The 26238-nt window shown below is 28.0% G+C and overlaps 1 protein-coding gene across 2 annotated transcripts in view; it reads left to right on the top strand.

Moving 5' to 3' along the window:
- Nucleotides 1-26238, top strand: part of LOC107444676 (protein turtle) — a 38966-nt gene that overhangs the window by 1506 nt on the left and 11222 nt on the right. For both annotated transcript variants that reach the window (XM_016058891.4, XM_043050682.3), the window contains exons 2-15: nt 1341-1421; nt 7850-8034; nt 8966-9301; nt 10002-10117; nt 11313-11466; nt 13715-14002; nt 15365-15649; nt 16695-16810; nt 17363-17516; nt 19884-19995; nt 20362-20540; nt 21722-21799; nt 22777-22956; nt 25580-25681. In XM_016058891.4, the coding sequence (XP_015914377.1) occupies nt 7956-8034; nt 8966-9301; nt 10002-10117; nt 11313-11466; nt 13715-14002; nt 15365-15649; nt 16695-16810; nt 17363-17516; nt 19884-19995; nt 20362-20540; nt 21722-21799; nt 22777-22956; nt 25580-25681 (2179 nt within the window). In that variant the 5' untranslated portion in view covers nt 1341-1421; nt 7850-7955. The remainder of the gene's footprint in view (nt 1-1340; nt 1422-7849; nt 8035-8965; nt 9302-10001; nt 10118-11312; nt 11467-13714; nt 14003-15364; nt 15650-16694; nt 16811-17362; nt 17517-19883; nt 19996-20361; nt 20541-21721; nt 21800-22776; nt 22957-25579; nt 25682-26238) is intronic.

The raw sequence follows: 26238 nt of genomic DNA on the forward strand, positions 1-26238 counted from the left end.
TTGCTTCCTTTGGAAATGTACTTGTCACCTTTATAATACCAGTATGGAAATAATTTGCAAGATCCAGATTTCTATTTCTAGTTACCAATTATAAGTTTTAAATTACTGCCATTATTTTGGTTGGTGTTGAATGATTAATAAAGTTTTCCTAAATAATTATGTTGAAATATGACCGAAGCATTATTCGAGTTTTTAAGATCTAAATGATATAAGAAAAGAAGAAAGCAATTGAAATATTTCAGTATGTTTGATAGATGCTTCAAAGATTAAAACTGTATTTGTACCTATATTTTAAATTATGCAAGAAATTAAAATGCAAATAGGTTACATTAAGTTATTAAAAAAAATCAAGGCTAAGATAGTCCATAGATACTTTCTCAAAGAATAGCTTAAAATAAGGAAAAAAGTTCTATCATATAGATATGGATAGATATAGATGTTTTGAAATTTCAAAAATGTGTTTGTTATTATTTAAATTATTTCTAATCAATTTTAGTTATCAATAAAATGCTGTGTATCAATATTTTAGACACCAAATTGAACTTTTTAATAATATATATCATGAAAGTTTTCCTTATCAAAGTTTTAAGAAATAAATCACTAAATCATTCAAATAAATTTTTTACAAATTGGAATTTATGAAAACATTTTTAATTTGAAGGGAAGGAGACATTCTTTTTAGCAATTAAAATATTTTTTTTTCGGAAAAAGAACGTCAAAATTATTTGTCTGAAAGAGATTTTAGGTTGCAAAGGTAGACAAATTTAGATTGTGACATAAAAAATTAGATGTTCTTTTCACTGAACTGTTGCACCATCTACAATCATCAAGTTCCGGAACTGTAAAATTTTTTAAAAAATTATGAGATTTCTTGGGGATGATTACGAGTTGGACCCATAGAGCTCTGTGTTTTATTATTTTTGTTTCTTAAGGACTGCTGCCCAGAGGACACAATGACTTGATGATTATTTTGGCGTAGATAACTACACTGAGATTTTCCCTATATTTTTAATTTATCAAAAAAAATATTTTTTAATTTAAAAAAATGAAGCAATATTGAAAAATAAAGCAATATGATATTTAAAAAATAAAGCAAAAGTAAGTTTTGGCAGTGAAATACTATTTATAAGTGAAATGTTTTTTGATTTACCATCTTGCGTTTTAATGTTATTGTTGGTGTAATAAAAAATTAGTTTGCTGTTTGATTGATGAATGGGTAAATTAGTAACGCTTGAAACAGTAAAAATGTAAAGCTCTGTTGTTTTTTTTTCTCCCAGAAATTCATAATATAATATTGTAAATTAATAGGGAAAAAATAACATATTTTGATATATTTTTAGAATTGCTTGTGAAACGTGAGCTGAAGCTGCACAAGGATTAAAGATGAAGGTTATGCTTTATCCATTACTTTACTGGATTGGGTAAGTGAACTCAAAATTAATTGTATAATTGAATTATTATGTTCAATTATTATTTCTTTCGTAAAAAAAGTATCATTGTAATAATATGTTATGAGCTATCTTGATGTCAAAAACTGGTTTTGACATAACTTTTGTAAGTTTCTGACTTGATGTCGAAATCTCACAAAAATATGAGGCAAGTTGCTATTCTCTCATTAGAGAAATTTTATTAGAAGTTAAGCTGCTTAATTGTTTAAATTATCCACAATATTGTGCAAAAAATATAGCCAAGAAACTATTACTGCTTTTTCAGAAAACATACTATTTATACTTAAAGATCAGGGATTTCCAACTTGCAGGAAGCCAGGGGCCGCAACTAAAAACACCAGTCAAATGGCGGACCGCAACTTCATTAAAATTTTATATAGGACTCTGTTATATTTGAAGGGACATAAAATACTGTCAGATTTTTATCAAGTTGTACAAAAAAAAAGTATTGAATTACAAATTAAAATAAGTAGATTGTGCCGTTGGTATGTTAAATTTCACAGAAACTAAGAAATTAGGTTTTTTTTAAGCGAAAGAAAAGTATTTTAAACCCATACAGATTTTTTACGACAATTATCCGCAAAATAAATAGAGAACTAATATATTTTAGTTTGCGAGCCACAAAAAAAAAGGCTCGTCAGGCAGGGCTGCCAGTTGGTAACTATTGTTATAGTTATAGGTCATTATTATTTGATATGTTATAACTATTAAGTTAATATTGCAAAATTAATGACCATGAGTTATTGATTGTTATCTATCTAAATATTAATTTGTCAATAATTGTCTGCTCTTAACTTGTGAAAATCTTTTTGATTTTCAATATTTGTAGCTTATATTTACAGTGAGCAGAAGAAAAAGGAAAAATATATCAACCTATAACTTTCGTTTCGTTCTAATGATCCGGTTTTCATGTACTAATGGTTCCTGAGGATGACCTTATAATTGCAAAAAATAATTGTTAATAATTATTTGTTATTCTTTTTTATTATTTAATTTAATTGTGAATGAAACGATTTTGAATTATAAGATGTAATTTTTTTGTGCCAGATTAATCTACGTATTTTTTCATTGCAAAATCTAAAGTTTCAACTGTTTTTATTTAGTAGAAGCCGCGAAAAATTTTAATTAATTGTTTAAAAAATAATAATTTGGTGACAGTGAAGAAATATTTAAGTGAGGTGATAAATATTTAATTGTACATAACTTATGAGAAACCTGACTTACGCTCGCAAAGTGTAAAATTTAATTCATATTTTTTTCACTAATAAACAATTGCTAATCCTTTTTTTTTAATTATAAAATAAAATGTTTTTTTTTTTTTTTATTTGTCTAAAAATTTATTCCTAATTTAATAAAGAGATTTGAATAAAACATTTTATTGACTAAAATGCATTTTATTCAAAGAATGTCGAGCTTTATAAAAGCTTGTTTCTGACAGAATGTGATAATACATCAGCTTTTTTTAATTTTATTTTTTTGATTGTTCTTTCAATAATTGATACAATTTCAATAATATACAAACGTTTGCATAGATTTGGAATAATATATTTATCAATTTCTTAAATATATATGTTTTATAATTATTTATACGAATACATAGTCAACATTTTTAAGCGTCTTTAAATTTCTCAACATCTTATATATCATTTTAAAATAAATTTTTTAATTATCTATCCACTCTTAAATATATATGTTTTATAATTATTTATGCGAATACATAGTCAACATTTTTAAGCGTCTTAAAATTTCTCAACATCTTATATATCATTTTAAAATAAATTTTTTATTTATCTATCCACTCGTGTTTCGTAGAATTATTTTACCAACTACGTAATTAAATATTAACATTTGTCAAAATCTCATTTTTTGCGCTTCTACGTGTATTATTTTCCCATTAATATACTAATCAATTGTTTTAGTACTATTAATTTAAGTTTTCCTTTAAGGACACATTTTTATTAAAAGAAAACTGAGAATCATTGGTAGCTAGCTGAAAATTAAATCTTGTTAAGAAATTAAGAATATTCTGCTGATAAAAAATTTTCAATTCGAACAATTCACTAAATGTACTATTCATGCAAAAAATGGAGAAGATGAAATTTCTAATCCTGCTAAGGTGATAATTCTTGGCCTCTTTTTGGACGGCGCCAAATGTATAAAACTTCCTGGCATCCTAAATTTTTATTTAATTTATTCAAAATATTGATTGTCAGTAATCCAAATATGTAAAAAAAAAATATATATATATATGTTTATTCAGAGAAAGTTTGTTTTTGTGCCTGATTTCACAATTTATTTAATAGTTAGCACTAATTGTCATATTTGAATTCAATCCGTAAACCTTAAAGATTGGTACTTAGTATGTAAAAATCCAATCATTAGGTTATTCATGGTGATCTCTCTCTTTTTTTTTTTGGCTTACTGTACATGAACATTATCTATAAATCATGATAATAATACACCTCCTAATTAGTAAATTGATTATAATTTACAAAAAAAATGTAATTATGGCTGAAATCTATTATTAATTTTTTTTTTCAATAAATAAATTCAAGTGTTTAAGTTATTATCAATATTTAGTATGGTTATTATAAATTTCCTAATGCTGTTTAAGTTTAGAAATTTTTTAGTTTTGTTATGTGAGGTGCCTTCAATTGTCAGAAGCCTCAATTGTCAAAAATTGGATAATACTGTCTGTAAGAGTAATTTAATCAGGGTCTACATGATTTAAATCACTTGATTTTTTTTTAAATCATCGATTTTGATAGATTTTTTTTCTTCATAAAGATCATTATTTAATCTTGATTTAAGTCAAAAGAATCTGATTTTTTTACGGTGTATAAAATTTTTATGTAATTATATTCTTATTGTAATGAGGAAAACTTCTTCAGAAATTTCATCAATTTTACGTTATGGATATTTATTTCCTACTCACTGATTCCTATAGGATCCTTCTCGATACTGCTTTTCTAACAGTGATTCAGGGTTGTAACAGCTGCTCAAATTGCTTCTAACTTCTCCAACAAAAAATTTCTTCTTCAGCTTTTTCCAAAATTCCACTTTTCTCCAAGTTTGGTTCAATCATCTCCAAGACTCTAATAATATTCATTAAACAAAAAGCAGGGCTTTGGCCCGATTCGGCGCAAAAATTCGGCACCACCATGTGCAAAAATCAGTTTTGTTGCTTCAAAACAATAAGCATCATTCATTTTCACTACAAGCAATGTCTATTAACTTACGTAGTTAGGTACGTTTTTCTCTATCAAATCAAGCACATCAGGAAGTTATTACTAAGACAACAAAATTTACTTGTCCAGTGATTCTGCTTAAGCATTATAATCAGGGTGTATAAAAATCATGATTTTTTTTAAAAAATCAAAAAAATCGGATTTTTTTGATTTTAATCGGATTTTTTTGATTTTAATCATGATTTTTTTATAATTTCAATTCTATGGAATATAATCAATTTTGTGTACCATAGATTTAAAGTTGTATTGTATTACTATTGATACTTATGGTATACATTGGAAATAAACATTACTAACCATTATCAACAAAATATTTCTTAATAATTTAAAAGCAAAAGGTGAAATAAGAAATAAACAATGACAAAGTGATTTCAAACTACAAATCAAGAAAGAAATTGTTTATCAAACAATGTGTGATAATTATTAATTCTACATCTACAATATCAAATTATTTAAACAATCATTTAATTAGTTTTATTTAAAGATTTAAACATAAGGACTAATTTAGCTGCCTTTTCTACACCCAATTGATTCCGTAGTTTAGTATGTACAAGTCCAAAAGTGGAAAACATCCTCTCTATCCCTGCAGTTGTTCCTTTTGCAGTACATAACAACTGTATTGCGTCAAACTCTTTTTGACCTACACAGTTCTTTAGAAGCGCAATTGATTTCCACCATTCCAAGATGTTTAAAGATTCTAGAGATTCTTTATCAAACAAAGTTCCATTAAACGGAGGAGAGCGTACAATGAATTTTAGCAAAATACTTAATAAGGAGGTTTCTCCATACTTTTCTTTAATAAAGTTTACAGCTTGATCTTTTTCATTTAGTGTTAAACATTGTACTTCAGAATTAGGATCCAAGAGGTAAGCTAGGAAATGAGCTGGTGTTAACGCTTGTTCATATCGTTTAGTAAAAAAATTTTTGCAGCAATTATTATTAGAATCTTTCAGAGTTTCCTTTAAATTTTTCCAGATGTTGACAACATTTGATAAACTACAATTATCTTTTTGCATTTTATCTAATGCTACAGAAATGGGTTTTAACATTAAAAGCATATCTTCTGCATTTCTTTTAATTGCCATATTCATGACTTTTGACCTGATATTGGTGTCGATATCATATAAATATAATATGTAAACTGTTTTTAAAAGCAAATGAGTCACATTGAAAGTAGAAATGTTGAATTATATGAGTGAGATCTTAGAAATATATAGAACAGTCTACTTACTTGTTTATGTTTGAAACTTAGAAAAATATACAAAAAATGTTCAAGACTATACACAAAATTGTTTTTTTTGTGATTAAAATCAGTGATTTTTTTAAAAAAATCATTTGATTTAAATCATGATTTTAATCATTTGATTAAAATCATTTACACCCTGATTATAATACCGTCAGATAAGCCAGAAATTGTAGAGGGGATGCAAAAAATAAATTATGACACGTCCCTTGGGGCAAGTAACTCTCGATCAGGGAAAAAATAGCACACCAGTAGATGTATGTTAGCAAAATCGTAAGCAAACTTTAAATACATATGAACAATAATCATTTTTTTAATCAATTTCTTTTCTAACTTTTTTAATTGCTTTCTATAGTATCAAATTGCATTGTTGCTTTTACTTTATGCAGGTGTTTGATCAATCTCAATGAATTGTAATCCTAATTAATCAATCCTTAGTTGTCCAAAACTCTTCATGTATTAAAATTCTTTGCTTTTCTACCAATAGAGAGAAGAATTATGAATGTGCCTATTGGATGATAGATTAAGGGGTAAAGAATAGTTTAAATAGAAATTCACTTTTCATAAAAGAGGTGCCGAGAAATATGGAAGTCTTGTGGACTGAAACATGTAGTTTTCAAAGTCTAGCAGAATCACTGTTGTCTTGATATAATGTATTAAAAATATTGGAATTGAAAAAAATCTATAAATGATGAGGATTGACTCTTAAAATCGATGCAAATAGAGCAAGTCCAAGAGTAATACTTAAAAATGCGACACATCACGTGTTGTGATAATATCGTGTTTTAAAATCCAAATTAGGAAGAAGAAAAAAAAGAAAAAAACGGAAGTGACCCTAAAATGTAAAATTACTGGGGAATCAGACATGTCAAAAAAGTTATTCTTGAATTAATCATTGACAAATAGTCGCTACTCAAATACAAAGTTAGAGTGTCTAAATATAATTCTGTGACATATATTATAGAGACTATTAAAAAAACTAGGAACAACATAAAATTTGTAGAAAATGTTCGGAAAATGATGTGGATTTTTTATGGAACCATCACGAATCCAGCAGCTCAAAAAGTGATAAATAATTGAAATTCAAAGTTTGCATATTGTCATAACATTGTATTAAAGATATCATAATTTGAGAAACCCTGTAGAAATGAGCAAAAGACAACAAACATGGCTATGCATCCCACAATCCTCTTTTAAAATTAACTCTGCACTGAGTCTGCAGAAAAAAATTCTAAAAAATTATTTGTTTATTAAGTAATTCTTTGTGTTTCTATCAAATTTTTTTATTTAATGCATTATTTTCTAAGCTTTGTTAAATATGGTATAAAATGGTAATTTATGTGCTCACAATTGCCCAAAAATCTAATTTTACAAGCAATTTGCTTCTCTGACTATAAAGACAATTTGTTCCAAACTGTACCAAAAACCAAATTTATTTGCTCGAAAACACATTTTTTCTGCTCTAAAATGCTGTTCCATTTTATGCTGCTGTTCCATCCCTAGTGTGCAAAAATAGGAGAGCAATGTCCTGAGGCAAACAGCCGAAGAACGAATCCATTTGCCACTGAAAGGCCATGAAAGTCAAGTATTCTTGTGGCATTTAATGTCTTTAACATATTATTCTGCTACTTACATTTGAACTTTTATAAACGGGAAGATTCACGAGGAGAATAAGTTAAAATTGATTGCTTCTTCTTTGCCAGAAAATGATATCAATTAATAGATAGTATTTTGATGCTAAAACTCGAAGGCAATATTAATTTATCTATATCCAATTTAATGTTATGCATTAAAGAAAACAATATTAGTTTACCTTCTGTTTTTGATTATTAAGTTATTAGATTCTTTGGATTACAGGACTTTTTTTCTTTTATTGGAAATCAAAAAATGAATTTCTATTTTTTTTTCAGGAAAAAATTAGCGATTTCCAATCAAATCAATCTTGAGTTCCTGTCACCAGTGTAAAGTGAGGAACCCAGATACTGTTCTTAACTTCAAAGATGAGTAATTTTACAGATGAGTGGTGAGATGGTTATGAAGAAAACATGCCACTTTATTATTTTTATATCTGTTTGGTCATTGGCTGTTTATTCGGGTATGTTACTATCTTCAATATAATGTTTGTATGTTCAATATTCAATACAAAATTCAATATTTACTGACTTAGTTTTAAGGTTTATTAAGCGGCGCACCATTTTTTTTAATCAAATAACACATAATGTATTACATTTATAAAATTCACACTTTCGAGAACCATGTATGATGTTCTTAAAGTGGTTAAAAGATATTAAGTCAGGGGTCTGTTTAGAAGAAATTTGGGTCCGTTAACGGACCCTTCAAAAAATAATTTATCTTTTAATCGGACCCTTCACAAATTTGTTTATCTTCATTATTGCTTTGTTAATCGAATAAACCCTTCCCACAGGGTGGAGGAAAAGAAAGGCAAATGTAAACGAACTAAGTTTTGTTTTTGGCTGGCGCTTCTTCCTTTATTCGTCCGAAATTAATATTCTGCTTTCAGATTATATACCAAATATTTGTATGTTGCATCTCTAATTCAGTAGCACCAGTTGCTGTTTATTTTTTTAAAATGTAATTTTTTTTTAAAATTAAAATTTTACAGTGTTGAGCATAATCTTGTATCTCTTTACAACCCCTATTTAGAAACTCCTTGAAAAAGTTATTTGCAATAACAGGACCCTATTTGCCCAAATTCACAAAAGCAGGACCCTGGTTGAAAGAATGTGACTTAGCGTTTATTTTAAGATAGCAAAAATATCATTAGTTAATAAATGAAGCAAATGCACAATAGTCTTATTAACTGTTTTTTAATCATCAATGAATTTTCTAATTTATCGATTTTCATCTTTTTCTTTCTCTCTCTCTTTTTGACATTTGATGCCAGCTTTTAAATTTTTAAAGCATATTGCTTATTTTTGTTGTTGTTTTCACACTTGTTATTTCTTAATTATTTTATGATCCGTAATCTATGTTTAAATAAATATTAATTATTTTTACACCTACAGGCATAATTCAGTTGGAACCAGAGTACACTACATCGCTTCTTGGTGAAGATGTTATACTCCCCTGTACATTCTCCTTTCCTGAAGGTGCACCTGTACCTTACGTTGTGCAATGGCAAAAACAAGACGTGAAAATACCCATCTATATTTGGTATGATGGATATCCACCTCATGCTGGTGAAGGATATGAGGGCAGAGCCTCATTGGCTGGGCTAGCTTCCTTGAACTTAACTGCGGTCAGAGAGGCTGATCAGGGCTGGTATGAGTGCAAAGTATATTTTTTAAATCGACCTCCCGATTCTCCTAAGAATGGTTCCTGGGTTCATCTTGATGTTCTAGGTATGTTATAATTACTGAACACTTACATGCAAATCATTCAAAACTATGCTTTTAAAAAAATTATTGAATTTTAAGACAATATGACCATAAAAGAAAAATTAAAATTTTATCTATTAGTTGATATTGTCCTACTGGGAGAAATCAACAAATTCAATATATATAGAAAATAAGTGCTGAATAGGGATTTTATAAAATAGCAAAAATAATAGCTATCCATCAAGCAATATAATTTGGTCTGATTGTTTGACTCTTTTTTTTTTTTTTACTGAGATCCCCTGGTGAACTTATGTTTTAAAATTTTATTATTTATTCCAAATTTAAATTTCTATGCAATAAAAATTTTCGTAGTAATTGGCGCAAGAAAATAATATTTGAAAAGTATTTTATTGTGCAGAGTAATTTGAAGACTTAAAATTCACAAGTTGTGAAATATTTGATAAATAGACATTTGAAAAGAGATATGGAAAGAAATTTAAAATGTCTTGATTTTTTTAACTTACTTATTTTATTTTATTTACTCTGCACTTTTTTCTAGCTATAAAAGTATTTCTGTTAACATTTTAACAGCTTTTTTATTAAAAACAATACTTGTTATTATTAAAAGAATTTTTTTTTTAAATAAAAAAAGAATAGTGTGTGTCTAAATAATTTATATTTCTTAAATACCTAGCACCTAACTAATCCACTTTTATTTTTCTAGCACCTCCCCATTTTAAATTAAAACCTGCTGACACTGTTTATGTAAAAGTGGGTGAATCTGTCACTCTCAGCTGCGAAGCAATCGGAACACCTCTTCCTGTTGTCTCATGGTTTAAGGTTTGTTTGCTCAAGTATTTGATAAAATAGCAAGATTTTTTTTAAAATTCTTAATTTGTTTTAATGAATGCGTAAGATTTGTTTTCAATTGTCCGTTATTGCACACTTTGAAAGTACAGTATACTTTCAAGTTTAATTTTTTGCTATGCTTTTTTGCTGCTTTACTTTATTAAAGCTTGTTATTTAAATATTGCATTTCTTAGTTAAAAAGAAATTTCTTTTACTTTCCAGGACATACGTTTTAGATTGTTTTTATTTTCAAAAAAAAAAAAAAAAAAAAAATTCTCCTGTTTTCTTTTCCCTTTTTTTTTCTTTTTAAATTATCAACATTGATGATCCTATGTCTATGTAATTAGTGCATTTTGTGGTTTTGGTGCAATGACACAAATCTTGTTTGTTCTGTGAGAAAGCAGCTAATTCTTTTTTTTTTTTTTTTTTTATTGAGTTCAGAATGGAAGAGCTTGCTGGAAGAAGCTAAACATTTTTGAAATTTTTTTTTAAATATTTCTTCAGTATCTTTATCTTAATTTAGTCATATTAAAATGTAAATTATTTTATTTAAGCATCTATTTTGACTTTTTTTTGCAAAGTTATTAAATTTGAGAACTCTCAATAGGTTGAAGTATTAACTGTCTTTGAGTGGTTTAAAAATAGGAAAAGATTGGTAACAACTGTTAACATTAAACTTAGAAAGCATTTCTTTGGCTGTATGTTATAATACCAATAATATAATTGCTAAAGACATGAACAGTTCAAATAAGTTAAGCTAGTTAAAAGTTTGCATACAAGAAATAAAAGCAAGGATAGTCTTTTATTTCTTTACACTAACAAAAGAGCAATGATCATCTTAAACATTCAATGTTGAAACTAATTTGCCTAAATTTATTAAAATGTAATGGATTTAATTTAGATTTAAAAATTAATCATTTGATTTAATTATAGAGATTGTTATGCTATGATTTAATTATAGAGATTGTTATGCTATGATTTAATTATAGAGATGACATTATAAGAAACTCTCTCAAGTTGAGCAGAAAGTGCCAGTTTATAGTCTTTACAAAAGATAAAAACAGCATGAGTATAAAAAACCTGTTTTTAAATTTTAGCCTAATTATTAATAATTTTTCTTTTCTTAATTCAAACTTTAGTGTGTGTTCTTAAATTCTTCTCTTTAAAATCAATTTATTTAATTTAGGACAATCTACCTGTTCAAACATCTGCATCTTTACAAATTACAGCATCTGAGCTACGTATAAGTAATATTCAGCAGACGGACATTGGGGACTACTTATGTGTTGCTCGCAACAAAGAAGGAAGTGTTAATGCTTTAACCAAAGTTATAGTTGCAGGCATGTGCATATAGTTTTCATTCTTTGTGATTAAACAATTTGAAATCATATTTAAGAGTTAAAATGAGGAATTTTAAATTAATGTATAGCATGCTTTCTAACACAGTTTTTGGTTATTTTGTGTAAATAAACGGACCACTCTGAATAATTTTTTCTCTGATCTAATGATCGTATTGTCTGGTTCTAAGACTCAATCTTAATGGTTCGAGGGGCTGACCTTAAATATGCTAATTAACTGCAGACTATATTTTAAGTTATAAAATCAGACACAAAAACGTACTTTCTCTGAATAAACATACCTTTTTCTTAATGGATTCAGATTTCTAAACCCCTGAAATATATAGAGTAGATGCAATTTCGGAAGCTTGGCCCCTACAGTTTAGTCTGGAGAGTAGTCCAAAGTTTGAACCCGTTAATGTGAATTTTATTTTTTACGTATTTTGCCATATCTGGAGAACTTTTTAAGTTAAGAAAAATTTTTGCACATAATTATAAAATTTGTCTATCCAAAAATAGTCACGGATAAATTCATAGTCACAGGTTTTTATAATAAATATGTGATTCGTATTTATGCGTTTGTAATATCAAACATTAATTTTCACATTTATATGTGATTTATAGACTACACATTGTGATCTGTATTCATGCAATCTAAAACTTTTCCACAGTTATTCATATTTACATCATTTAAAAATGAAATGTTGCAATATGTATATTTGTGTTTTTAGAATCCAATATCGCTATTCATATTTGTGCGATTCAAAAATCCGTTATCGTGATTCTTGTAAGAAGTAAGTTTTTTCTTGAATTAGTTACTGTAAAGGTGTGATATTCTGCATTAGAAAATTTAGTTTTGAATATTAGTTCAGAAAATGATAGTAAATATGAAACAGGCATGGTATATAAATTGATAACAATTTATTCACATAAAATTTTTAGGGTTTTTCACTTTGTGTCCCAATTACCCCTGATTAGCATATTTGATGTCATCCCCTCGATCATAAAGATCTGATCATTAGATCAAAAGCTATTTAGGATGGTCTTCTTTTTTCGATCTATATTTAATCCATAAATCCACTATCCTTAATCTACATCTGCCAACTTTTCTGTTTTAGCCTGAAGATTTTTCCTTGTGTGAGCAAAATTTGTAATTTAATTTTTATTTTTCTATTTAATGAATGTGTTGTAAGAATTTTTTGACTGTCATAATATAATGTTTAATTAATTTTAAAAAAATATTAGAATACTTGATATTTACTTTTTATTGTGTTCAGTGTTAGAATTGAAAAAGTAAACAAATAAAACTTAACTAATATTTATTTTTATTTCATTACAATTTATTTTTATAGAAAAATACTCCCCTGAAATTATGATATACTTGGCAAGCATGCATGAATATAATTTTATCCAACCTATCCTGTATTATGTGATGTTTTCCGTGAAAAGAAAGGTTTGAAATCATATTTTATGTACTGAAAACAAGTTTAAAAAAAATTATAGTAAATAAAGTGTCTTCTATCTTTAAAAAAAGGATAAATACACCATAAAAAGATTGAAGTGGGTTAAGTAGGTTGAAAAATTCTTTAGAAAAATGTTTAATTGAGGTATATGTCACATAAAAAAATAATTTAGTCTAGCCAAATACATAATTTTATGAACTTTGTATTGATACTTTGATTTGTGACATGATTTTCTGAAATGAATTTTTTCTCAGAACTACATCTTGTTATATTATACAAGCACAATTTTCTACTAAATGATTGATTTGCTTCCGTAATATAAAATACTGGCAGTTTTTCAATTTTTAAAATCTCAATATTTGATGTAATTATTCAAATAATGAGGATAATAGGATTCTTCGATGTATTTATAAATGAGGCCAAAAATGCTCATGATTTTTTGGTCTATGTCAAAAGTGTTATTTTAACTTTGTATATATTTTTTTTTCTGAAAAAGAAAAAAAAAACCTAGTATAAGCCTAGTAAAAAACCTAGTTTTACAAAAAAAAAAATAAAATCATTAATTATTTTTTCTAACCTTTGTAGTAATAAAATCTCTGTTTAGTGAATATAACAGTCATAATAAACACTGAAAAGATAAAATAAACTGTTTAATATTAATTAAATTCTTTTTTTTTTTTTTTACTAAAAGCATAAAATGTCTTACAGTTAATTGATATTATAAATCATTTATTATTTTGTCTCAATGGTGTTAAAATGTAACCTGATTTTGAAATACTATTTCATAGGCCCTGCTGTAATTACTGGACCTCCTCGCAATACAAGCAAACTGGAAGGTGGAAAAGTTGAATTTATTTGTGAAGCTAAAGCTTTACCTGCAAACATAACACACAAATGGTATCATAACGGCAATGATATTAGCCAGCTTTCATGGTTAGAAAGTCGCTCTCTCATACGAAAAGATGGCCTCCTTTTTATTAATCCATTAACAGCTGAGGACTCTGGTCTTTATACTTGTGAAGTATCAAATGGAATAGGAAATCCAGATTCTGCATCTGCGTTTCTAAGTGTTGAATGTAAGTTCAATTAGTGTGTCAGTTTCATTCCAGTTGGTGCATATAAATGTTTCTAACCCCAAATTTTCTGATGTACTGTGCAGTTTGAAAATAATATTGGCTTGCATGGTCTATAGCTGCTAACTCTCCGGCATTTTGAAAACGTTTTCTACATGTACGCCCTATTCTCCGCCCTTTTGCACTGAACCTCAAATCAGCATTTTGAAAAATAACTGAAATTTTTTATCATCCGAGAACTACTTATGTCTGTGTGTCTTTGAGTGAGGATGGGTTTCCATGCCTTGCTAATACAATGGCATTAATTTTCACTGTGTTTCATCCCAATTTCAATCAATGTTTTAGGTCTCTAAATAGTTAAAAATATGAGATAATAAGCCTCTAGAATAAAATAAATAAATAAATAAAATACAGATAAAGTACCCCCTAATTTTGACGAAAATTTCTGAAATGTTAAGGGGGGGGGGGCAAATAAGTGATACTGAAGAAAATGCATTTTGTTGTTTTAAATAAATCAACTATATTTGATATAGTTCAATTAAATATGAATCGCAAAAAATAAACAAAAAAGTAAAAATAATTATAGCAAAGGAAAGTAAATATAAGCATAAATTAGTAAATCTAACTTACCTTCTACAGCAATCCTTTATTTTTAAATCTTGGTACGATTGCGGTACTTGCAAATAGGTGAAAAAATAATAAATATGGACGACAACCTATTTGATAAAAAGAAAGATAATATATTTATATACATTAATCAGAATCCGAAAGAAATATCAGAGTCATTGTCCAAAATAAGATCAACACACTTTTCATCCAGTTCAATATTTTATTTCCTCAATCTATTGATATTTTTAAAATTTTTTTAAGGCAACTAATCATGCTTGTTTACGTAATGAAAAATTTTGTAAAAATGCCGACTTTTATGCTTATCAATGAACAAAGCTCATAAATTCATTTGAAATTTAATTAAATTTTTTTATTTAGATATAAATTCAATTTTTATATTTGTATTTAAAAGTAAAGTTTAAGAGCTACAGGTTACCTAATACTTTTTTTTAATGAAAGCTGTCTATCAATAGTCGCCTGTGGTGCAATTGTAGCATGATTTAAGTAAAAAAGTTTATTAGTTTGCTTATCTATTTTACCCCTTTGGTATATGTTTTTTTTTTAAATATTTCTTCATTTATTTTGTATTTAAAAATAATTATTTGTGTTCTTGAAGATCTGTATTTGTTTAACTTTTTGATATGATTAAGATGCTACGGAATTATCACTGAGAATCACTTGATATAATTCAATGTATCTGTTTTTCTAACTAGTTTCTGTTGTGCTTACTCTCTGTTTCTGATTTTTAATTTGCAGATCCAGCCAGAGTTACATATTCACCAACTATACAGTACCTTCCATCAGGACTCTCAGGAATTCTCCGTTGTTATGTCCAAGCGAATCCTCCATTTCAGTTCATCAACTGGACTAAAGATCGTAGACCCTTTGACCCTAATGCTAATCCTGGAGTAATAACTCTTAATAATGGTTCTTTGCTGTTTCAAAGAGTGAGCCATGAGCATCAAGGACGATACCGTTGTACTCCTTATAACATTCACGGTACAGCTGGTACATCTAATATTATGGAGGTATTAGTCAGAGGTGAGATTTTTTTTCTTATCTTTTCATTAACATTTATCTGAACTGAAAATTAATATGGTCCATAACCATTAAAATCTGACTTGGAACATCGAGAAATTATAATGAGTTGTATCTCGTAGCAGCGACCAATCGTTGCTGATCGATTAGTTTTTTTATCTCTGTTTCTTCATAATTTTAAAAATTATATATTGTTTGTAATTTTTCATCTAATTTCACGTAAATATTTTTTTCACTATTAATAATCAAAATTCATTTGAAATTCAGCTCTATTTTTAAATAATTCTGTTTATGATATTGCTACCTTAGGTACTTAAAATTTATTATTTATCAAGTATTTCAAATCTTGACAATCTTCAATATATCAAAGTTGAAGTGAGATTCTTAAAAAAATTGTGATATCAAAGATTTAGAACCTATAAATTGGTAAAATTTTTAATTCTATTGGTTAAGTAATAATTGTGTTTCCATTTAAAAAGTTTTATAATGCATATTTAATTTCTAAACTGAATAACAGTGACATTAAATTATTTATGAAAAATTATTATGACTTATTGTTCTGAAACTATTTATACGAATACATTATTTAGTGATATCGAGTTCACATTTTGCTAGTTTATAAAATTTAGTTTTATTTGCTAGTGTACGAAATTACCCTGATGAGCTGTTTACTTGTCTAAATATTTCCAAAGCACTAAAACTTTTTTTTAAAAATTTTCTCTGGGAAAATATTTTGTAAAAGCAAGAAATGAATTTGTCTAAAAGTGTTTTTTTTCTTCTATTATCTTAATAACAGATGCTTATTATCTTAATATACTTTCTTTGATTATCTGAATTGCAATGCCATCTATTATCTTAATAGAAAATGGAATTTTTTGTAAAATCGAAAAATGTACCATTGTGAAGTTTGCTTGAACTGTATATTTTCTAGGTTAATGTTCTTTTTAGAATTATCTAATTCTATATTTTCTGTTCTATAAAAGTATTTATTATGTAACTATTTGTACTAATGAAACTGCTACATATTTTGCCTCTCTTTTTGTTACAGATCCTCCAATGTTTACTGTTAAACCTAAAGATACCTATCAAAAAGCTGTTAACAGTGAAGTGAAAATGCCCTGTGAAGGGTCTGGACAACCTAAACCTACTGTTGTCTGGAGAAGAGTAAGATTCCATTTGTTAATTTTATTTTTCTTCTTATTTTTCTATACATTTCTAACACTTTGTGTAATATTTGATGATTTTTCTATGCTATCTTTCTACCTGAAACAGTTATGTTAATTTAGCACAATTTTGAGGCTACCACTTTTAACTAGTGAAGGAAAAAATTAATTTTTTCCCCTTGATGTTGCAATAAGGCATATTTAATAAAAAGTATACTAAATAAAATGTTTTATATCTATAAAATAGGTACTTCAAAGCAATTTTTTTATCCTTCTATTTTAGCATTTTTTGGAAAATACTTTAATATTTTCTGCAAAAACATATAAATGGTTGATCTCTGAGTATATATGACTATTTACATGTGGCTACTTTGCTTTAAAGCATATTTCTTTTAATTCAATTAAAAATAGGTGGTGTATGAAGTCTAGAGAAAGCCCTATAAAGTCTTGCATAAGAATTAAACACTAAAAAATAGATGAAAAAATTGTTATGTTTTTAGAATTTCAATTTATTTTAGAAGTCACACAATTAACTATTTTTTTAATGGTATAGGCTGATGGGGAAAAGTTACCAAGAGAAAGAGCTAACATAAGAGGTGGTAACTTAACAATAAAAGGACTACGCAAAGAAGATCATGGCCGATTCGAATGTGTTCTAGAGAATGAAATTGCTACATTAGTTACTAGCACTCTCCTTCTTGTTGAAGGTGAGTTAAATAAGTTATAATATTTTCATTTATACTTTCAATTTTTCAATAAAATAACAACTAGGTTACATGTTTTATATATATACAGTGAAACCTCCGTTAAGCGGACATTCATGGGACCAAAAAATTTGTCCGTTTATGAGAGTTGTCCGTTTACGGGAAGGGTACCCTAATAACGAAATTTAACACCGCAAATTGTTTTTAGAATATTCTCAAAGATGTAGAAATAATTAAATAATATCTACAAGGATACCGTAAATATCTACAAGAATATTTATTTAAACAATAAGAAATATATAAAAGAGAAAAAGAGATATAAAAAGGATGAAAAAAGAAGATTCTTTATATAATCCTTTTTTTAAGATATAAAGAATCTTCTTTTTTTATCTTGAAAAAAGAAGATTCTTTATATATTCTTTTTTATGTAAGAAATATAAAAAAGAATAAAGAAGTTTGATATAAATACATAATTCTGGATGTAGCTACAGATAAATAAATATAATTTTCCTATTAGCATAGATACTCAAGTTAGACATACGATACCAAATAGGAGCGTACTGTCCTCAGTCCGTTTCAATTATTAGGTTCACATCCCCTTACACCTACTTATCATTTGATAGGGAAAATGGTTAATACCTTCTTGGAAAATAAACCTTCCATGATTCACAGAAAAAAAAGTAATGCGTACCTGTAAGTCATGACGACCTATGGAGATGATTATGCACAATTGATCAGCTATCAAGTGCCTGAATAAATGTTTCATTTACATAAAAGCCTCAAAGGTTATACTTCTGTTCTCTTTTCTTTACCCCAGTTGTGTTAAATACAGTCTTAAAATTGATAAGAAAATTAAAGAAATTTTCAATGGGGAAGAAGCATTGAGAGAAGTCATTTCAACTTGAGGGGTCTCATAACCTGTGCGGTCCAGATGAAAAGATCAAAAGATGCCGATGTCAGAATTATTTCAGGAGTGCAGTACCATTTTCTCTCCTTTCTTTACAAAGATAAGGCAAGGTGACAGGAGACAGATTGATTTTTCGGTGGTGAAATAGCTTAACAATATTTTTAGTTATGGATAAGGCAAAAAGTTTTATTTACATGCTTTAAAAATGGTGAAAAGTTGCATTTATTTAGCTTACAATTTATTTAGAAAAAGTGTCTGGTTTGTAGAGATAAAAAACAACGTTTCAGGATCAAAATGACTGTCCGCGCCCGGTTACGGGAGTGTCCGCTTTGCGGAGAATGTACGTAATGGTTTATTCATAGAAGATTCCCGGGGAATTAAAAATATGTCCGTATTGAGAGGCGTCCGTTTTGCAGGAGTGTCCATAACAGGAGGTTTCACTGTATATATATATATATATATATATATATATATATATATATATATATATATATATATATATATATATATATTATTGGGCTACAATCTAAAATTGAATTTTGTAAAAGTCTGATAATATAAAATGCTTGAAACTGTTCAAGTAATGACTAGCAAATTATTAATTTTAATAGCTAAAAAGAATTCTTAAAACAGAAGTTGCTTTATCTTTCTCATTTTACTTAACCAATTGCATTTTAAAATTGGATTTATACTGTTGCACCTAGCAGACATTTATCTGGCTAAGGAACCCTGGATTTATAGTTCGATTTCTGTGTTTTTTCTCTTTTTTTCCTTCTCAGCTTCAAAATTTATGATAGGAATGTGGGTGTTATGTTATATTTTTAAGATGATCTTTAAATAATAATATAGAGTTCCGTTAATTCTGAAAAAATTAGATTTTAAAGAAATTGATTATAAGCTAAATACAAAGTAATATACAAGGTATCCTAATCAAAGACTTTATAGAAAAATATCCAGAAATTAATATTTTTTCAAAACATTCATTGTCAAAGCATTTTGTTTTCCTGGATTTCTGGGAAATCTTTTCCATAATTAAAAATAAAAACTCAATAATTGTCTCATAGCGGCACCACATCTATCAAATATTTGGTAATCATTAATTTTTTAGCTTCTTAACTATCATTTTTTAAATGTTTTCCTCTCCTTTAACTGTCTGTTTATCTCATAAGTTGGCATAAACTTAGTTGAATAGTACCATCTCTGTTTGTGCCTTTTTATCCTACAGATGAAGGTGTACCATGTGATACCGAAATGCATTTAAGATTTTTATAAGTTTTACTATTTGTGATTTAAACCGTAGTTTTCATTTAATCTTATATCTCTCATTGTTTACTCTTAATGTTTCTGTATTTCTTGCTTCCATATTGTTTCTTCGGTTGTCCGATAAAAATAAGTCAAAATGTTGTAAACTCACTTAATTTTTATGCTTTTGTTTAGATATACATTTATTTTTGATTCTGCAGGAACTACACCTCATGCACCAACAAATGTCACTGTAAATACAAGCTCTTTTGATGCAACTCTCACATGGTATCCCGCTTATGATGGAAACTATGAACAAACTTATGTTATATGGTAAGATGTGTTTGAGTCTAGCATAATAATAAATTTTATTGCATCTAACTTTAAAAAATTATTTTTTTAATGTTAAAATTATTTTTAAACTTATATTTTATTTATGCACAGATTATAAAGTTGTACTCGTTAATGTGATGAAAACTTAATTAAGGTTTATCTTTAAAATCATACAAATCATTACCAGAAACAAGTTTCCCAACCTTAATATTCTATTCTCAGAAACTTTTTGTTGTGTTTGCTCTATCTTACATGTATGTGAACTAGTGTCTTTCTAAACAATCCTTTTTCCGAAATAAATTTAATTTCTAACAACAGCAACCAGATTCATATTGTGCAAATTTTTTTTCATTGTTTCCTTTATAGGTATCGGCTTGCTGATCAAGGAATTAGTGAATGGCGTACAGTCAGGGTGGTGCCAGAGGGTGCAACAACTGTTACTTTGTACAATTTACAGCCTGACACAGAATATGAGTTCCAAGTTTTATCCAGAAACATTTTGGGAGATGGCTTGTTTAGCCCTATTGTGAAAACAAGGACTAAACGTAAGCGTTTTATATTTTATCTAGCATATGCTCACTTATAAGTTAAAATAGTTTTTAGGACTTATTCCTCATTTCTTTTCATTTTAATCATGTAAAATTGATAATTCAAGAATAAACCGTCCACTAATTATATGCAGTGTTCAAGCAAATAGCCTTACCCACAGAATTTGCGGTTTCAGACTTTTTAGAAATTGTTCATTTATAGAAGAAAATTTAATCAAGTATTTTACTTTGTAAAAGTTTTATTCGCATTTTCCGATTTCATTTTTCAACCTTTGAAATCACACTGAAAAATCTCTTGCATTTTTGCTGATAACGTGGACCAACTATACATTACAAAATTTTTTTCTCTAATAGGAAAAGAAAACTTTATTTTTTTTAAATTTCATCATTGGTCAAGCATCCTCGTCTTCGACACCGTCAAGCTAATGGCCTTCTCGCCCTCTTCTATTTATAGATTAACACTTTAATCCTTGAGCTTCATTTGAGATCACTCACTAATTATGAATTTTCAGATGGGTTTCCAGAGCTGTCAAGAATTACAAAGCTTCATCACCTCAAAATTTTCATTTCTTTTTTTTTATTCACTGAATTTAATGAAGATAAGAATTGATTAAGATATTTAGTTGTTAGATTTTTGTCTGAGGGACCAACCACTAATTGCATAATATTTAAGTTTTATTGTTCTTTGATTTTTTATTATTGTATTACTCTTGAAATTTACAGTGCTCTTAATTTGTTTTATGAAAAAAAACTCAATAATATTAATAGTCAAGATTTTAAAAGGTGTGAAGTGGGGGGCTTACACTATTTTAAAAGCATAAAGAAATCCTATGTTATTCAGATTTTTCATTCCAAAAAACTTGAATTCATTTCTTAATAATTTGATTTAAAAACAATTGAAATCATAAAATTCAAGTATCTCAGATTTGTTAAATATTATGAGTAATGGGACCTTATAATTTACTTCTGACAAAAATGTTTAGCTTAAATAGTCCTTCTATTTACATTTTAAAATTATTAAAAGTTTTTTAATCATTTCATTAAAGAAATGCTGAATCAAAAAATATTTTTAATAAAAATTTATTAGGGGACATTCACTAATTTATGTTTGTAATATGAATTTGCAATTTCTATATTTTGTTGTGCTTTTTTTAGTTATAGTTTTTCGTTCATTTTAGCCTGGGATTATCTTGGTGGTGTTTATCCTACTGATGCTTATGGAGCTACATATATTCCTACTGTGCAAAAACCATCAGGTATTAAATGTTTTTTTTTTTTCATGTCTATCTTACTTCAGTATATTGTTTATACCATTAAAAGGATTATAATATTGTAGAGCATTGTTATTCATCATCCATATTTATGTATTTTAAAGTTATATAATCTATCCCCGCTTTCTTTAATAAAAAAGAACTTTTTGTGAATTGCTGAACTTTATTTTTTCTCAGTAATATATTTTTAAGCTATTATTTTTTTATATTTTACCTTGCTTTTTCTCAAATTGAAAATACTCAATTAAGACAGAACATTTAAATTATATAAAATCTTATTGCATGTTGTTACTTCCTTATATTATCAAAGATGAATCTGCCTAAGTGCTAACTGTTTTTTGAGCCCTGCAACGTAAGACATTTTAAAATTGACTTAGGTTGGAGGATTCTACATCTATGTTATATTGATTTTTGTATGGTACAATAATTTTTTTCATTTAGCTACAAAGACATTTACTAGGTGTTTTGTAACAGTCGCCCATAATATACATAGTTAAATGCACATCAGAGATGGCATATTAATATTTAAGAGAGAAAGAGTAAAATACAATAAGTCACTATTAAGATAAAGAAGGATTAAAGACATTAAAAGCAGTTTGTTTGCTGGTTTAAACTTGTGTTTTCTAATAATTGCTTTATAACTTACGATTTTTCCTGCAAACCGAGTTTGAATTTTTCAGTCCTCCATTATTCCTTAATGTTTCCTTGTTTTGAAAACAAAAATTTTTCTTTATCTCAGTATTAATTTGTGTCCCCTTTCTTAAATTTGACATCATACATTTCACATCAACATTCTAAAAATGTGTAATAGTGACTATGAACATAAAGCATTCTGTGTGTTTGTTTATATACATTATAAATCTGATTTCTCAACGAATCTCTTTGTGCGCAGGTGCTTAAAAGTGCCAGGTTGATGCGAGAATTAAAATTTGTTTTCATTTTTATTATTTCATCTGTTTAAGGTCCAAAGCCGTGGCCTCCTAGAAATGTGACTGTGGAGAGAGGACAGATGGGTGTAGTAATATCATGGCAACCGCCTAAAAACCTAACAATACCCATAGCATTTTATTTCGTAGAACATCGTACAGATGATGGGCAGTGGCAGAGATGGGGTCCAATTAGAGATGAATACAACTACATAGGTACATAATTTTCTTTTATATAAATAAATTGTTTAGTCTTTGTTTAATGATAAATTATTTAAATTAATGCAGTCTTTTCCTCTTAATTGCCTATCGTATAATCGAATAACCCTCTTATACAAGCAACATTTAATAGGACTAAATTATTTTAGATAAAATCAAAACAAATGTTCCCATTTTAGTGATTTTTTTAAGTTGTCAGTCCTCACTTATGGCATAAAAATGAAGAAGAAAAATATTTAAAAAAATATTTAACCAGTTAGATGTTGTTAATTTACGTCGCACTAGAGCTATTGGCGACGGTCTGGGAAACATCCCGGAGGATGATCCGAAGACATGCCATCACAATTTTGATCCTCTGCAGAGGGGATGGCACCCCCGCTTCGGTAGCCCGACGATCTGCACGCGAAGTCGAGCACTTTACGGTAGAGCAGTTTAACGAGGACCAATACCGCACACTCTCGGTCCCTACACAGACTGATCCAAGTACTCACCCACCCGCACACTGACCGCAGCCAGTGATGCTTGACTTCGGTGATCTGCTGGGAACTGTGTCTTAACGATCAGTCCACTTAACCAGTTAGAAGAAAATTTTCTATTTTCTATTAACAGGGTGTGTAGAGGTAGTTGTCAGTCCTCGCGTATGGCATAAAAAAGAAAAATATTTCAAAAAATATTTAACCTGTTAGAAGTAAATTTCCTATTTTCATTTACAGGGTGTGTAGCATTTTTAAAAAGTCCTTAAAGGTGCTTATTTTCGATTTTTGTTTTTTAAATGCCCTTAAAGGTGCTTTTTTCATTGGGTGTTTTTAAAAAAGTACTTAATTTTCCCTTTTTCAAAATGATATTTTTCCTTTGCCATGTTGATTTTTGCTAGGAATTGTGCAAAAAGACACAGTTCACATTGTTCTATTCAACGTTTTCACAATTAATTCAACCCCAATCTATTTCAGCTTATTGTCAGTCCGTAGCGTCTGAAAACGCCATTCGTTTTACATGATTCAAAATTTCATGCTTTTACAATTGTCAATAAAAATGCCAAAAACGTCAAAAATGCCAAATGTCAAAAACAAGATAACACCGTCGATTGTCAAAAACTTTCCAATGCTGCCTAATTATGATATTTTTTAAAAATGCTTAAAAATAACTTTTGAGTGCTTGAAAAGGTGCTTATTTTTTGTTGAGTAATTTGGCTACGCACCCTGATTAAGAAGAGGAGACTAAAATATATGTTCACTTCAATTGGGACTTCTAACCAGTTTCAACTCTGAACAAGTGTAAGGAGGTAGTTCAGAAATCAATCAAATCTTGTTAGCATTTTTATTGTAAATGAGGGAGAAGGTTTATGACTCTTTGATAGACTTCACTTACATATCATGTAGAACTTGGGAAGGTAAAGATTAGAGAAATGCTCTGTTAATTTCGAGTCAAAGCTGTTTTAATTACAGACTTCTTCGGAAGGAATTAAAATAGCATTATAGTACATATATTATAATTTTCAAGCATTAATCAATGTGTGATTTTTAAATCTCACCAAAATGAATCGCAATGTGTGGTTTTAAAGTCTCGTTAATACAAATCAAGGAATGATTTTGTAATTCTCATTAATAAGAAACACAATGTGATTTTTAAATTGTAGGGAGAAGAATCACAAATTGTGATTTTTAGAACCAGTGAATACGAATTACAATTTTTTTTTTAAAAATCTCGTAAATGTGAATGAATATGTTACATTTTTAAATCACGTGAATAGGAATAAGAATCGGATGGGGTAGGTGCCATTAAACTTGCATGTGTTCACGGGTTTAACAAAATATGCACTTGTATTGAATCTTTTTTTGTAAACAAAATAGACTTGTTTTTAATGAAAGCTTACAGCGGCTGATTTTTTATTTTTTCTGGGAAGGTGTCAATTTTGCTAGATTAATTATGATTTTTGTGAGAGTACTTTTTTTGCCAGATCTTTTTTGTGTGAAAGTACTGATAAATGGTTGTAAAATTCACCTGTATGAGGCTCTGATAAAAGGCAAATGCAAGCACAGAGCTCCCATGGGTCAAGGAGAACAGGGAAAACCTGGAACTGTCAGGGAATTTTATTTTGCCTCTTAAAAGCAACAAATAGTCAGGGAAAATTGCAATTTAAAAAGAAAATAATAAATAAATAAAAAACTGGAAAACTGTTACATTATACCTGGAAACTAACCAGTCTCAGAAGTGTCAGTAAGGAGTAATCAGTAATTAAGATTCAAGTTAAATAATTCCAACATCCATTACAATTATTTATTAAAAATTTTTTTCCACATTTTACTGAAACTTCCATGCTTCTATCCTTATTCAATGATATTTCTTTAGTAACAAAATCTAATATTTGACACAAATAAAAAAAATCAAAGTTATCTGATGAAATATTGCATGGTATAGATAAAATATGGTTTGGATTTTCATTTAAATTTTCCTGATAATACCTGGAAATGTTCGGGAAATTTTTTCCATACATTTACTGGAAACCCTGCAATAGAATATTAAGTTATTAGAAAAAAATTAAGTCTTGTTTCGACGTAATATTTTTTAATTTTGTATAAATTGTATTTTTTTAATGTTAAAATTGTGTTTTGTTATGCAGTTCCAACTCTTGCTGGGGGCCAAACATATCATTTTCGTGTCTATGCCTATTCAATTTTGTCTGTCGGATCTGCCAGTTCTGAGGTTGTTTATCATGCTCCTGGTAAGTTCTAAAATGATGATAAACTATATTTCTTCGTTTTGCACCAAACTGTTTCAAAATATTCTTTCCTGATAGATACTTACACTCTATAACTGAATTTATCCTCTAAAACTGTACAAAGTAGAGTAGCATTGTATTGCTTACTTAGAAATCATGGTGTTTTGCACCGAATAGGCTCTTAAAAATCTCTCTTCTGAAAATTTTGAAATTGTGGTCATTCATTGTATTCTCCCAATCCTTTCATCTTTATTATATCTCAATTATTTTTAATAGTTCTTGTCTCCATTTTAAAATTGTTTTAATTGGAATCGTGCAGTAAGTTTTTTTTATTTATTTATCTTATAAAGGTATTTTGCATCTGATTACAAGTGTCCACACATTTTACTTTTCCCTCTACCTTCTTTTTACGATTTCTATTTTTACCCTGAGATTTTTATTAATTTTTTTTATTGAAATAATAATAAAAGAATGCATTTTAAATTTTATTTATTTGTTTTGCTTTTAATTTGCCTAATAATATTCCTTATGTCTTTTTGATTGATTTAATTCCAAGTTAA

The sequence above is a fragment of the Parasteatoda tepidariorum genome, chromosome 5 (assembly GCF_982258835.1).
Source record: "Parasteatoda tepidariorum strain Cologne lab strain chromosome 5, Ptep-v5.0, whole genome shotgun sequence".
NCBI lineage: Eukaryota > Metazoa > Arthropoda > Arachnida > Araneae > Theridiidae > Parasteatoda > Parasteatoda tepidariorum.